Consider the following 12,125-nt stretch of genomic DNA (forward strand, 5'->3'; position numbering starts at 1 on the left):
GCTTAATTAAAACTTGTGTATTTTTCTTAGCATTCATAATTTTATGATTTTTTTTCTTGATCTTCTTTTTCTCAAATGCATGCTTGTGCAAACTAGGCTGGTTTCTGCTGACAGTAACTTAAACTTTTACCTTCTGGCTTCCGCAAGAGACCAAGAATAGTTAACCTTTTCTACCTACAAACTTTATTTACATTGTTGTAGGTACAGTATATCTAATCCAAAACAGCCAAGCTGTAAAAAAAGTGTGCGGCCCTCAGAAAGGCTATGGTGAAAAAAGATGTGAAATCCAAGGTGGCGGCCAAGAAATGGCTGTGATGGTAGGTTAGTGGTAAAAATTTTAATAATGACAATTCAGGTGAATTTTTGTGCCGCTTCACAAAAATTCACCTGAATTGTCGTTATTAAAATTTTTACCACTAACCTACCATCACAGCCATTTCTTGGCCGCCACCTTGGATTTCACATCTTTTTTCACCATAGCCTTTCTGAGGGCCGCACACTTTTTTTACAGCTTGGCTGTTTTGGATTAGATTTCATTTCTTTTTGTATTTGTATACCCCAAAGCCGGCCTATGGCCAGCTTTGGGACTTTTTTAACCTATGTTTTTTTCTTTACTACAGGAAGAAGAAAAGATGAAGTAGATGTACTTTAAATATTTTATCAGTAAATGTACAAATTATATATACTGTATAATACATATGTGACCGGATTTGCGAAAAGGGGTCCAATTTGCCAACTTTGACAATTGATAACTTCAGATTGGAAAGAGCTATTGCCTTGATATTTGGGCAGTGGTGAGCACCACTATAGCTGAATACATGGTGAAATGTTCAGGTTAATATGTTACTTGAACACTGAGTTATGGTCTCCAACATTTACGGAATTGGATGTGTGTGGAAGACCCCTTTTCGCAAATCCGGTCACATATATTGATTACAGAAATCTCCATGGTGGTTTCTTTGTAACTGAACACTCTACAAGGTGACTTCTTCTAATTGCTCTCTCTACAGGGTGAATTGTTTGTAGCTGAACGATCTACAAGGTAACTTCTTCTAGCTGATCTCTCTACAGGGTGATGTGTTTGTAGCTGAATTTTGTATAGGTGATTTGTTTGCAGCTGAGCTCTTTACAGAATGGTTTCTTTGTAGCTGAACTCTCTAAAAGGTAACTTCTTCTAACTGATCTTTCTACAGGGCAATTTGTTTCTGGCAGAATTTTCTACAGGGTGATTTCTTTGCAGCTGAACTCTCTACATGGTGGTGTCTTTGTAGCTGAACTCTCTACAAGGTAATTTCTTCTAGCTGATCTCTCTACAGGGAGATTTGTTTGTAGCTGAACTATCTACAAGGTAACTTCTTATAGCTGATCTCTACAGGGTGATTTGTTCGTAGTTGAATTCTGTACAGGTGATTTGTTTGCAGCTGAGCTCTTTACAAAATGGTTTCTTTGTAGCTGAACTTTCTCCAAGGTAACTTCTTCTAACTGATCTTTCTACAGGGTGATTTGTTTGTAGCTGAACTATCTACAAGGTAATTTCTTCTAGCTGATCTCTCTACAGGGCGATTTGTTTGTAGCTGAATTCTGTACAAGTGATTTGTTTGCAGCTGAGCTCTTTACAGAATAGTTTCTTTGTAGCTGAACTCTCTACAGGGTGATTTGTTTGTAGCTGAAATCCCTACAAGGTAACTTCTTCTAGCTGATCTCTCTACAGGGTGATTTGTTTGTAGCTGAACTCTCTACAGGTGATTTGTTTGTAGCTGAACTCTACAAGGCGATACTTCTAGGTGATCTCTCTACAGGATTCCTTGTTTCTAACTGAACTCTCAACAGGGTGATCTGTTCATAGCTGAACTTTCTACTGGGTGATTTGTTTGCAGCTGAACTCTCTAAATGGTGGTTTCTTTGTAGCTGAACTCTCTACAATGTGACTTCTTCTAGCTGAACTCTCTACAAGGTGACTTGTTTCTAGCTGATCTCTCTACAGGGTGACTTGTTTCTAGCTGAACTCTCTACAGGTGATTTGTTTGTAGCTGAACTCTCTACATGGTGGTTTCGTTGTAGCTGAACTCTCTACAAGGTAACTTCTTCTAGCTGATCTTTTTCACTGCATATTTGTTTGTAGCTGAGTTCTCTACAGGGTGATTTGTTTGCAGCTGAACTCTCTACATGGGAGTTTCATTGTAGCTGAACTCTCTACAATGTGACTTCTTCTAGCTGAACTCTCTACAGGGTGACTTGTTTCTAGCTGAACTCTCTACAGGTGATTTGTTTGCAGCTGAACTCTCTACATGGTGGTTTCTTTGTAGCTGAACTCTCTACAAGGTAACTTCTTCTAGCCGATCTTTCTACAAGGTGATTGAGTTTTTTGCAGCTGAACTCTTTACATGGTGGTTGCTTTGTAGCTGAACTCTCTAAAAGGTGACTTCTTCTAGCTGAACTCTCTACAGGATGATTTGTTTGCAGCTGGATTCTCTACGTGGTAGTTTCTTTGTAGCTGAACTCTCTACAATGTGACTTCTTCTAGCTGAACTCTCTACAGGGTGACTTGTTTTTAGCTGATCTCTCTACAGGGTGACTTGTTTCTAGCTGAACTCTCTACAGGTGATTTGTTTGCAGCTGAACTCTCTACATGGTGGTTTCTTTGTAGCTGAACTCTCTACAAGGTAACTTCTTCTAGCTGATCTTTCTACAGGGTGATTTGTTTGTAGCTGAATTCTCTACAGGGTGATTTATTTGCAGCTTAACTCTCTACAAGGTGACTTCTTCTAGCTGAACTCTCTACAGAGTGATTGATTTTTTTTGCAGCTGAACTCTCTACATGGTGGTTTCTTTGTAACTTAACTCTCTACAGGGTGATTTGTTTGTAGCTGAACTCTCTACAGGGTGATCTGTTCATAGCTGAACTCCCTATAAGGTAACTTCTTCTAGCTAATCTTTCTACAGGGCGATTTGTTTGTAGCTGAGTTCTCTACAGGGTGATTTGTTTGCAGCTGAACTCTACATGGTAGCTTCTTTGTAGCTCTACAATGTTACTTCTTCTAGCTGAACTCTCTACAAGGTGACTTGTTTCTAGCTGATCTCTCTACAGGGTGACTTGTTTCTAGCTGAACTCTCTACAGGTGATTTGTTTGCAGCTGAACTCTCTACATGATTGTTTCTTTGTAGCTGAACTCTCTACAAGGTAATTTCTTCTAGCTGATCTCTCTACAGGCCGATTTGTTTGTAGCTGAACTCTCTACATGATGGTTTCTTTGTAGCTGAACTCTCTACAAGGTGATTTCTTCTATAGCTGATCTTTCTACAGGGTGATTTGTTTGTAGTTAAACTCTCTACACGATAGATTCTTTGTAGCTGAACTCTCTACAAGGTGATTTCTTCTATAGCTGATCTTTCTACAGGGTGATTTGTTTGTACCTGAACTATCTACATGATGGTTTCTTTGTAGCTGAACTCTCTACAAGGTAACTTCTTCTAGCTGATCTCTCTACAGGACAATTTGTTTGTACCTGAACTCTCACATGATTGTTTCTTTGAAGCTGAACTCTCTACGAGGTGATTTTTTCTAGCTGATCTTTCTACAGGGTGATTTGTTTGTAGCAGAACTCTCTACAAGGAAACTTCTTCTAGCTGATCTCTCTACAGGGAGATTTGTTTGTAGCTGAACTCTCTATACATGATTTGTTTGCGGCTGAATTCTCTACATGATGGTTTCTTTGTAGCTGAACTCTCTACAAGGTAACTTCTTCTAGCTGATCTCTTTACAGGGTGAATTGTTTGTAGCAGAACGATCTACAAGGTAACTTCTTCTTACTTATCTCTCTACAGGGTGATTTGTTTGTAGCTGAACTTTCTACAAGGAAACCTCTTTTAACTGAGCTCTGTACAGGGTGAATTGTTTGTAGCTGAACTATCTACAAGGTAACTTCTTCTAGCTGATCTCTCTACAGGATGATTTGTTTGTAGCTGAACTATCTACAAGGTAACTTCTTCTAGCTGATCTCTCTACAGGGTGATTTGTTTGTAGCTGAATTCTGTATAGGTGATTTGTTTGCAGCTGAGCTCTTTACAGAATGGTTTCTTTGTAGCTGAACTCTCTACAAGGTAACTTCTTCTAGCTGATGTATCTACAGGGTCACTAGTTTGTAGCTGAATTCTCTACATGGTGGTTTCTTTGTAACTGAAGTATCTACAAGGTGACATCTTCCAGCTGATCTTTCAACAGGGTGATTTGTTTGTATCTGAACTCTCTACAAGAAATCTTCTTCTAACTGATGTTTTAACAGGGTGAATTGTTTGTAGCTGAACTCTCTACAGGGTGATTTGTTTGTAGCTGATCTCTATACAGGTTACTTATTTCTAACTGATCTCTTGAATTCTGTTCAGGATGACTGCTCTATTAGGATGACTGCTCTATTAGAGTATCTCGATCTCGCACTTGCTACACCAAGTTGGATTTCGTGTTATAACTCCGTGGCTTTAAGTCTGATTCTTCTACACCATTGAAGAGCCTTTCTAAGATGATAACTCCATCTGTACAGCGATTTTGAAAGCATTACCCCGAGCGGTTTACCTGGTAGGCGTGGCAAGCATAATAATAATAATAATAATAAAATAAAAATATTAAAAATTAGCTAATCTCGATTGCGTAATTGTTACACACTGTTGATTTTTTCGCTGTATCTTCCTGGTTTTTAGCTCGATTTCTTTCAAACCACAAAAGGTTTGAGGTTCAATAGTTAACCTATTCACCCACCGATTTTCAGCTTCTTCCCATACGCGGTTTACCCTGTAGGCGTGACAACATATTGGTGTTATTTTTCGTGCATAATCGCTCATAACTCTTTGTCTGTTTATGGTATTCCAGCCAAAGTTGGTACCGAGATGCGCCTTTATACCCCCCTTCTGTGTGCCAAATTTCAAGGCAATCGGATAACGCGTTCGAGTTTTATAGCAGTTTTTGTAAGTGTGCGACAAGAAAAAGAAAAATAAGAAGAAGAAGAAGAAGAAGAAAAAAAAAACGAAGAAACTTAGCCAATTTTTGAAGTCGCATATCTCGGGAACGCGCGAAGCGATTTCGCTCAAATTTGGAATGTAGAGTGCTGCAGTTGGGGGGCATATCCACAGCAAAAATCGTCTTGTTTCATCAAGGAAGCACAGAGCTACGGAGGTGCGAAAATTGCGTTTTCTTTCTTCCTGTCAATATACTCACGGGTGTTACGCGCCGGCTTCTTGGGCCGCACGACACACTACCGTGTGTCTTGATTATTATCATCCTATACTTTTCCATTGCAATATCATGTGCATTTAATGAATGGTAATTTGGTATGCACTTTATTGTAAAGGCTTTTTTATTGTATGTAGCTTATATTGCACACTTGAAATTATAATATCTACCATACATATTATGTTTGTGTACTTATATGCATCGATGTTTATGTCATCAGTAAGTGACATTTTGCCTTTTAATAGGTTGAGGATTTTGAGAGGTACAGCTTCAGGCCAGATCTGCTAGTATCTGATATTGTTACAGTGTATATCAATTTGAGTTTTAATCAGTCATTCTGTGAAGCTATCCCACGTGATGGTAGATCATACTCTCCAGAACTATTCTCACAAGCTGAGCGTATCTTAAAGTAAGTGTTTGTCCTAACAAGCCCTCTTTATCCGTTGTAATTTATTAGCAGCTGCAGGGCTTCATATTTGTTACTATATTTGTTGGTTACTTTTATTAATAGGTCAGACTGTAATTTACATACACTAACATACATACATCCATACATATCAATGGATACATACTTACATACATGGCTGTGTACTTCATAACACGCAGTAAGAAATATAATTAATATAAACGGCCATTTTAAAAGTGTGTTAAAGGTGTTAATATATAATAATGACCATTGTCAATACGTTGTCAGTAAAGCTACCAAGTGTCTGAATCGTATACATCGTGCTATGTTTGGTTGTACACAAGCTGCTAAAATTGGTGCCTACAAAGCTCTAGTTAGACCTCATTTAGAGTACGCTTGTACCGTATGGTCTCCATACGCGGCTCAAAATATTAGTTTACTGGAGTCTGTACAACATAGGGCTGCACGCTGGATCAAAAGTTTTTGGGATTCATCTACTAATAAATGGTCCAAATCTTCAATTATTTGTGTCAATGAACTGGGATGGCCCTCACTCAAAGCACGTCGTGACTATATATCTATTTGGACTCTATTCCATCTTCCATAAGAGAACAGCCATTGATTTCTCTAAATATTTTCAATTTAACACACTATCTACTAGATCTCATTCCTTAACTTTAAACCTTGTGTGTTCTACGATCAACGCATTTAGGCACTCATTCTTTGTGGCTGTGCCATTTCTATGGAACTTCTTACCTCCAACAATTTTGTCACAGCCAACTGCAGGCAGTTTTAAGCATAAGCTTAAACATTTTCTGTTTTGTAAATAGCTATATCATTTCTTATTTGTAATTTGTTTTGATGGTGTATGTGTATGTATGTTCTGTGTATGTATGTATGCTCTGTATGTGTATATGTATGTATGTTCTGTGTTGGGGACCACCTAGTACAGGCTAACTAGCCTTTTGTGGAACCCTTCTTTGGAAAAATTGATAATAAATAAATAAAATAAAATAAATAATGTATTACTTGTCATAGTCCTCAAAGTAATACAATTTGTGTCTCATGACATTAGAGTACTGAGAAAGCCACCAGTGATGATAATGCAGTTAAACCAGTTTGCCATGAAGGTCAAGGAAGCTGCCAGTGCACTAGAGAATATGGAGACCAATATGGGTGATGTTCCTGAGGAATTCTTAGACCCAGTGCTGGGAACTGTCATGAATGATCCGGTAATACTTCCCAACTCAAAAGTTACATTGGACAGAACTACCATTGTCAGGCACTTATTAAGGTACACAAAAATGACAACGTGATATTGTACTGTACACTGTTAATTGGAGTATATACCATACTGTATGTTAAATTTATTTGCTTTGTGTTATAAAAGGAGTGCTCATTTATAGTTGACCTGTATCTCAAGCATACACACACTATAGTTGGATTTGAAAGTGTACTTGACTATGTACAGCCACTGTATGTATTTTGATTAGGGATCAAAGAGATAAGAAGTGGTGAAACAAAGGAGGTTGCCTACACCTGAAGATAGACTGTTTCACTACTTTTTATTTCTTTGATCACTAATCGAAATTGCTATTTTTTTTAAAACCAGGTGCATGCCCACAGCCGGCCAAAGGCAGGCTGTGGGCTTGTGCCTGGTTTACTGAAATTGTTTTCCGAAAGTGTATGTATATGTATGTTTGTTTGCTTGTTTGTATATTTGTTTGTCTTTCCGCATCCACATGAGCAAAATGAATAAAGGCCATAAAGAACCTGTATTAAACTTCTGGGCAGGTAAGCTTTGGTTTAAGACGGTTAATACGTGCCAGTTTGAAATACAGGTGAAACAAGTTTATAAGGACGCAGTGAAGGCCTTTCCCAATGGACTCTACAGACGTCAAACAGCCCAAAAAACAACACAGCTGGACTCCTAGGCTACCGGGTATAACAAATTACTTCGAATTGAAAAGTGGGCGTGCCCATACGTATGAAAACGAAAATGAAGAGCAGCTTTGAGGCTTTGCCTGGAGAATTTGCGTAAGAAAATGTTATAGACAAACTATAAAACAGTTAAGAAGATACTTCTATTAGAGTTGTACTGATCAGATCTGATAATTAGCTGTTTTTACCATAATTGGAAATCAGTTGTAATGGGCTGTGGCCAGCAGATTATTAGTTTATTCAGCTTCAGCAGCTGTACCACTGGAGGGCTGGTGTCAAAGGCTCTGGTATGTACTTAGATAATGCGTTTATGTTTTGTGGTAACCACAAAGATAAACAGTGATGGTTTAGGCTCTAGCCCACTAGTCTGACCAGCAACTTTGATTGAGATAAGTGTACAATTTCAGAGAATTGGCTTTACTAGCTCTACTTTTGGTGGAGTGTACACAAGTATAATTGTAGAGACCTACAATCAGGTATCGGTTAACTATCGGTAAAACAGGGTAAAAATATATCGGATATCGGTTTTTCCTAAAAAGTAGGAATCGGTACAACTCTAACTTCTATGCATTGTTAGTGGGTTAAAACATTTTTGTTCAAGGTACGCCTCCTTAGCAACGTAATTACAAAATACTTCATCAATTACAAAATACAAATTATGGTTCAATTGTGTGTATGTTTTTAGTTTAGTACACTGTTAATTAATTCCAGTTAGGTTTGTTTGGTGCCTGGTTTTTAGAAGTAGCACAATATCAACTTGTTCTTGTGCTTTTTTGGTTTTTTTTATAACATTATTATGACTACTGGTGAACCCATGCATACCGCATTAGAAGAAAGAATGGCACTAGGCTTTTTTTTTGTTTCTATTACTGAAATAGTGAAGTAGCTATTATGCTTTGTTTTCAGCTTGCTTGCAGTTATTACACAGTGTTACAAATGAAGAATACTATGAAAAGGACCGCTGCAATCAATCCAGTCACAACAGATGATTCCCATTACAAACATCATACAGCACTACCACAAATCAACACCTTGTGTTAAATATGAATGAGACACAAAGGAGGACATAGGTAAGTCCATGATGCATACTACATACGTACTGCAGTATGCCAAAAGGTACCTGTCGGGCTGAAGCAATGTCGAACATTGAAGAAAATCAGCTAGTAGTCTTAACCATTATCAAATTGTGCTTGTCTGAAGGAATCGGTCAGTCAGCAGTCAGTAGAAATTTAAATTTTAAATTTTGTAACAACCTGTTGGAGGCATAACCTGTTGGAAGCATTTCAGGTCGTACTGAAGGAACTTTTGGGCTTGGTTATACCTAACCAATACACACCATGAAGGTATTGTGCAGCTTCAATATTTTTTTGTGATAGAGTACGAACTTCCATGATCCCTTAATAATATACAGTATGGTACTAACAGTAGTACTGTATTGTTCATATGTGTAGAGTTGCATGGATAATAAGGATAGATTTCTATATTTGGTTATTTTGCCATAATGATCAGTGTAGTAATGGGCTGTAGCTATTAGCTCCAGTACTTCTGAAGGATAACTCTAGCATAAACTTAGATAATTTGTTGACAGTTGGTGGTGATTGTTGGTGTCTTAGTTTGTCTTGAATGATAAAACACATTAGTAGCTTTGTCTTAATTGTGGTGTACATCTTCGTAGCATTTTAAACTTTACTTTAGTGGATTATGCGCCAGTGCATACATTATTAGGATAGTACTATTAGGTATTGGTACAACTCTATACACTTCTGGGGATTGAATAATAAAAAGTTGGACAGAGTTTACAACCATGGTATGTATGTATGTAGGTGTACATATGAGTATTTTCACTGCAGTGGATTTATTACACATAATGAGTTTACTTATGTTTTAACTTGTCATTGTATTAGTGATGCTACTGATCCATTTACACGTGCCCCACTGACCATGGACCAAGTCATTCCAAACACTGAACTAAAGCAACAAATAGAGACCTGGAAGAATAACCTTCACACGTAGTAAATGTTGAACTTGCTGTGTATTTAATAATTTTATTTTCATGGCTAACCTGCATAATTTCATTACTACTTAATGTGCATATTTAATGTGTGTCAGTTGTAAAACTATGTGCAATGTCACATTACAAGTAGCACCGTTAGTGTTATGAAGATGGTATAGTTTCTTTGTATTTACAGAATCTAATTATGTAATTAATTACCTATAGTGGAAATCACTACTTTGGTTTGTGTTTATACCTTCATCTGTGAGGCATGGTACAGCCCCCTGCGGGGTTACTAGTTCTGCCCCAGGGGGATTTGTCAGCGCTGACTCCTTGTACCTGAGTGGTGCACAGGTTCCTCAGTGCTGGTTCACTGGGTAGGTATGACTGGTTAGCGGCAGCTAAAGGCTTTGCTTTGTGTGTGTGAGTCAGACCTCTCAACCTGGAAGCAGATCTGGTTGTGAGAAAGCCAGCCGCTCCTCCCTTTGAAGCCTACCATCTTTGTGATGGGGCTCATACACATACATTTCTTTCAACAAAAATTGTGAAAGTAGGGACTATTAGAATACACTGGTATGTACAGAGAGGCTATGTCATTTTGACTCCATGTGATCATCATGTAACAAATGTAATTGAATCTGTGAAGGGGTCTTCAACACACATCCAATTTACCAACTTTGACGATTCATAACTTCAGCAGTAGTGAACGCCAAGCATAGCTCAGTGGATGTAAAAGTTTCATAATATGTTTTTTGAGCACTGAGGCATGGTCTTCTGACTTGGATGTGTGTGAAAGACCCCTTTTCACAAATCTGGCCACGAAAGAAAAAAACATTACAGCATTAATTGAATAATAGTGGGCTCCAAAACAAAGACTTTACAGCACAAGTGCTGAAGGTCTGTACGACTCCTGCTGGTATTTAAGACATTAATATAGCCTTTCACAAGTGCTGAAGGTCTGTACAACTCCTGCTGGTATTTAAGACATTAATATAGCCTTTTAAACAGCTTTTAAGACTTAACAATTTGCAATGGCCAAATGGCAAATTTCAGCAGTGAGACACTACTAAGAGGTGATTAGTTGTTGCTTCAAAACCAACAAGAGAATGTACTCTCCCTACCCACCTACAACATAGTGTGTTTGTTACCCTCCCCTTGCCAGCTCCTGAAAGGTACACTTTGAACACAAAGGAGGTGTTGATTATTTGGTAAATCCTATAGATGACTTTGAATTGTACTGATTCTTTAACTATTGGCTGTAATATTTTGTGCCTTAGTCAACTGTAATGGAGTTGTTACGATGGGTTATGGTCATAGCTATATTCCTCCAAATTCAATCAGTGTAGGAAGACCATGTATACGCTTATAGTTTTTCCTAACATTTTCTTATCACCGAGAAGGGCCCCCAAACTGGAAGTGGCATATTTTATAATTGGAAGAACCATAACTTGTGCTAAAGAGTCAATGTCATATGATCCTTTATAATGGATTTTAACAGGTTACCAGTAACAACAGAAGTCAGAGTTACTGGAAGGTAGTTGTCTACAAGCTTTGAATCACTTATTTTATGAACAGATATCACATACATCAGGTAGTGTAGAATAAGACGTTTTAGAGGATAAGAGTAACCATATGCTTATGTGAAATTGCTTAATATAAATTAAACCCCAACAAATTTGCTGGCCCTGATAATTGGCCTACTGGGATTGTTAAGGAAATGACAGAAATATTGCTAACAATATCAGAGACATCACTACTATCCACCTGAATGTCAAGCAAGGAGTGATAGTGATAAACACTAACAAAGTAACTATTAAATACATCAGCCTTCTAAGAACCAGCCTATTATGCTAGCATAATTACTAGCCAGGGGCGGATCTAGGGGGGTTTATGAGGTTTCCAGAAACTGGTCAAGTGTATTCAGGTAATCAAAATTATATTTTACAGTGATTTGCAATGGTACAAAAGTTCAGATCGAAATACTCTAATAGAGCAGTCAAACACTCTAATAGAACAGTCACATTTTGTATTGCTCTTAAGAACTGTAAGTAGCTAGCTAGCTACTTTATTTACCTGTGCCAACACAATAAAAATAGTCCAAAATCTTATAACAGAGAGTTAAAATCTGAAAATCTTCCTGGGGGTATGCCCCAAGACCCTCAGAACAACATCCATGTCTGTTGTATGCGTCAAATGTCAAATTTGCTCTGTCCTTTAACTCTTTAGTCCACACCTGATACTATACCAGATTAACCAGAAGCAAGTACAATTAAGCAGCCTACATTATACCTAACATAATTCTATTTTAAAACTGTCAATATTGCTACCAGATTCAATTTTAAATTACATAATTTTCTGGAAAATCTTGCCCCCATAGATTTAAATTTGCGTGTAGCAAAAGTTTGGAAACCAGTCACCAAAATTCCTGGGGCTGCCCTTACTAGCCTATTATATATGCTAGCATAATTTTGAGCATAAAAGGTACCAGAAAGCATCAAGCATAATGCTAAGTCTTTCAAGTAACTTATAATTTGTGGACATGTAATTGATTGTAATATACT

At 37.7% G+C, this 12,125-nt stretch overlaps 1 protein-coding gene across 1 annotated transcript in view; it reads left to right on the forward strand.

The window, feature by feature from the left end:
• LOC136250621 (ubiquitin conjugation factor E4 A-like) overlaps window positions 1-9,723 on the forward strand; it is a 34,132-nt gene extending 24,409 nt beyond the window's left edge. Inside the window, exons 7-9 of the mRNA XM_066042849.1 lie at window positions 5,470-5,633; window positions 6,706-6,924; window positions 9,476-9,723. Of these exons, the coding sequence (XP_065898921.1) occupies window positions 5,470-5,633; window positions 6,706-6,924; window positions 9,476-9,584 (492 nt within the window). The 3' untranslated portion in view covers window positions 9,585-9,723. The remainder of the gene's footprint in view (window positions 1-5,469; window positions 5,634-6,705; window positions 6,925-9,475) is intronic.
• Window positions 9,724-12,125: the final 2,402 nt, after the last annotated feature.

Source organism: Dysidea avara, chromosome 3 (genome assembly GCF_963678975.1).
Source record: "Dysidea avara chromosome 3, odDysAvar1.4, whole genome shotgun sequence".
Lineage (NCBI taxonomy): Eukaryota > Metazoa > Porifera > Demospongiae > Dictyoceratida > Dysideidae > Dysidea > Dysidea avara.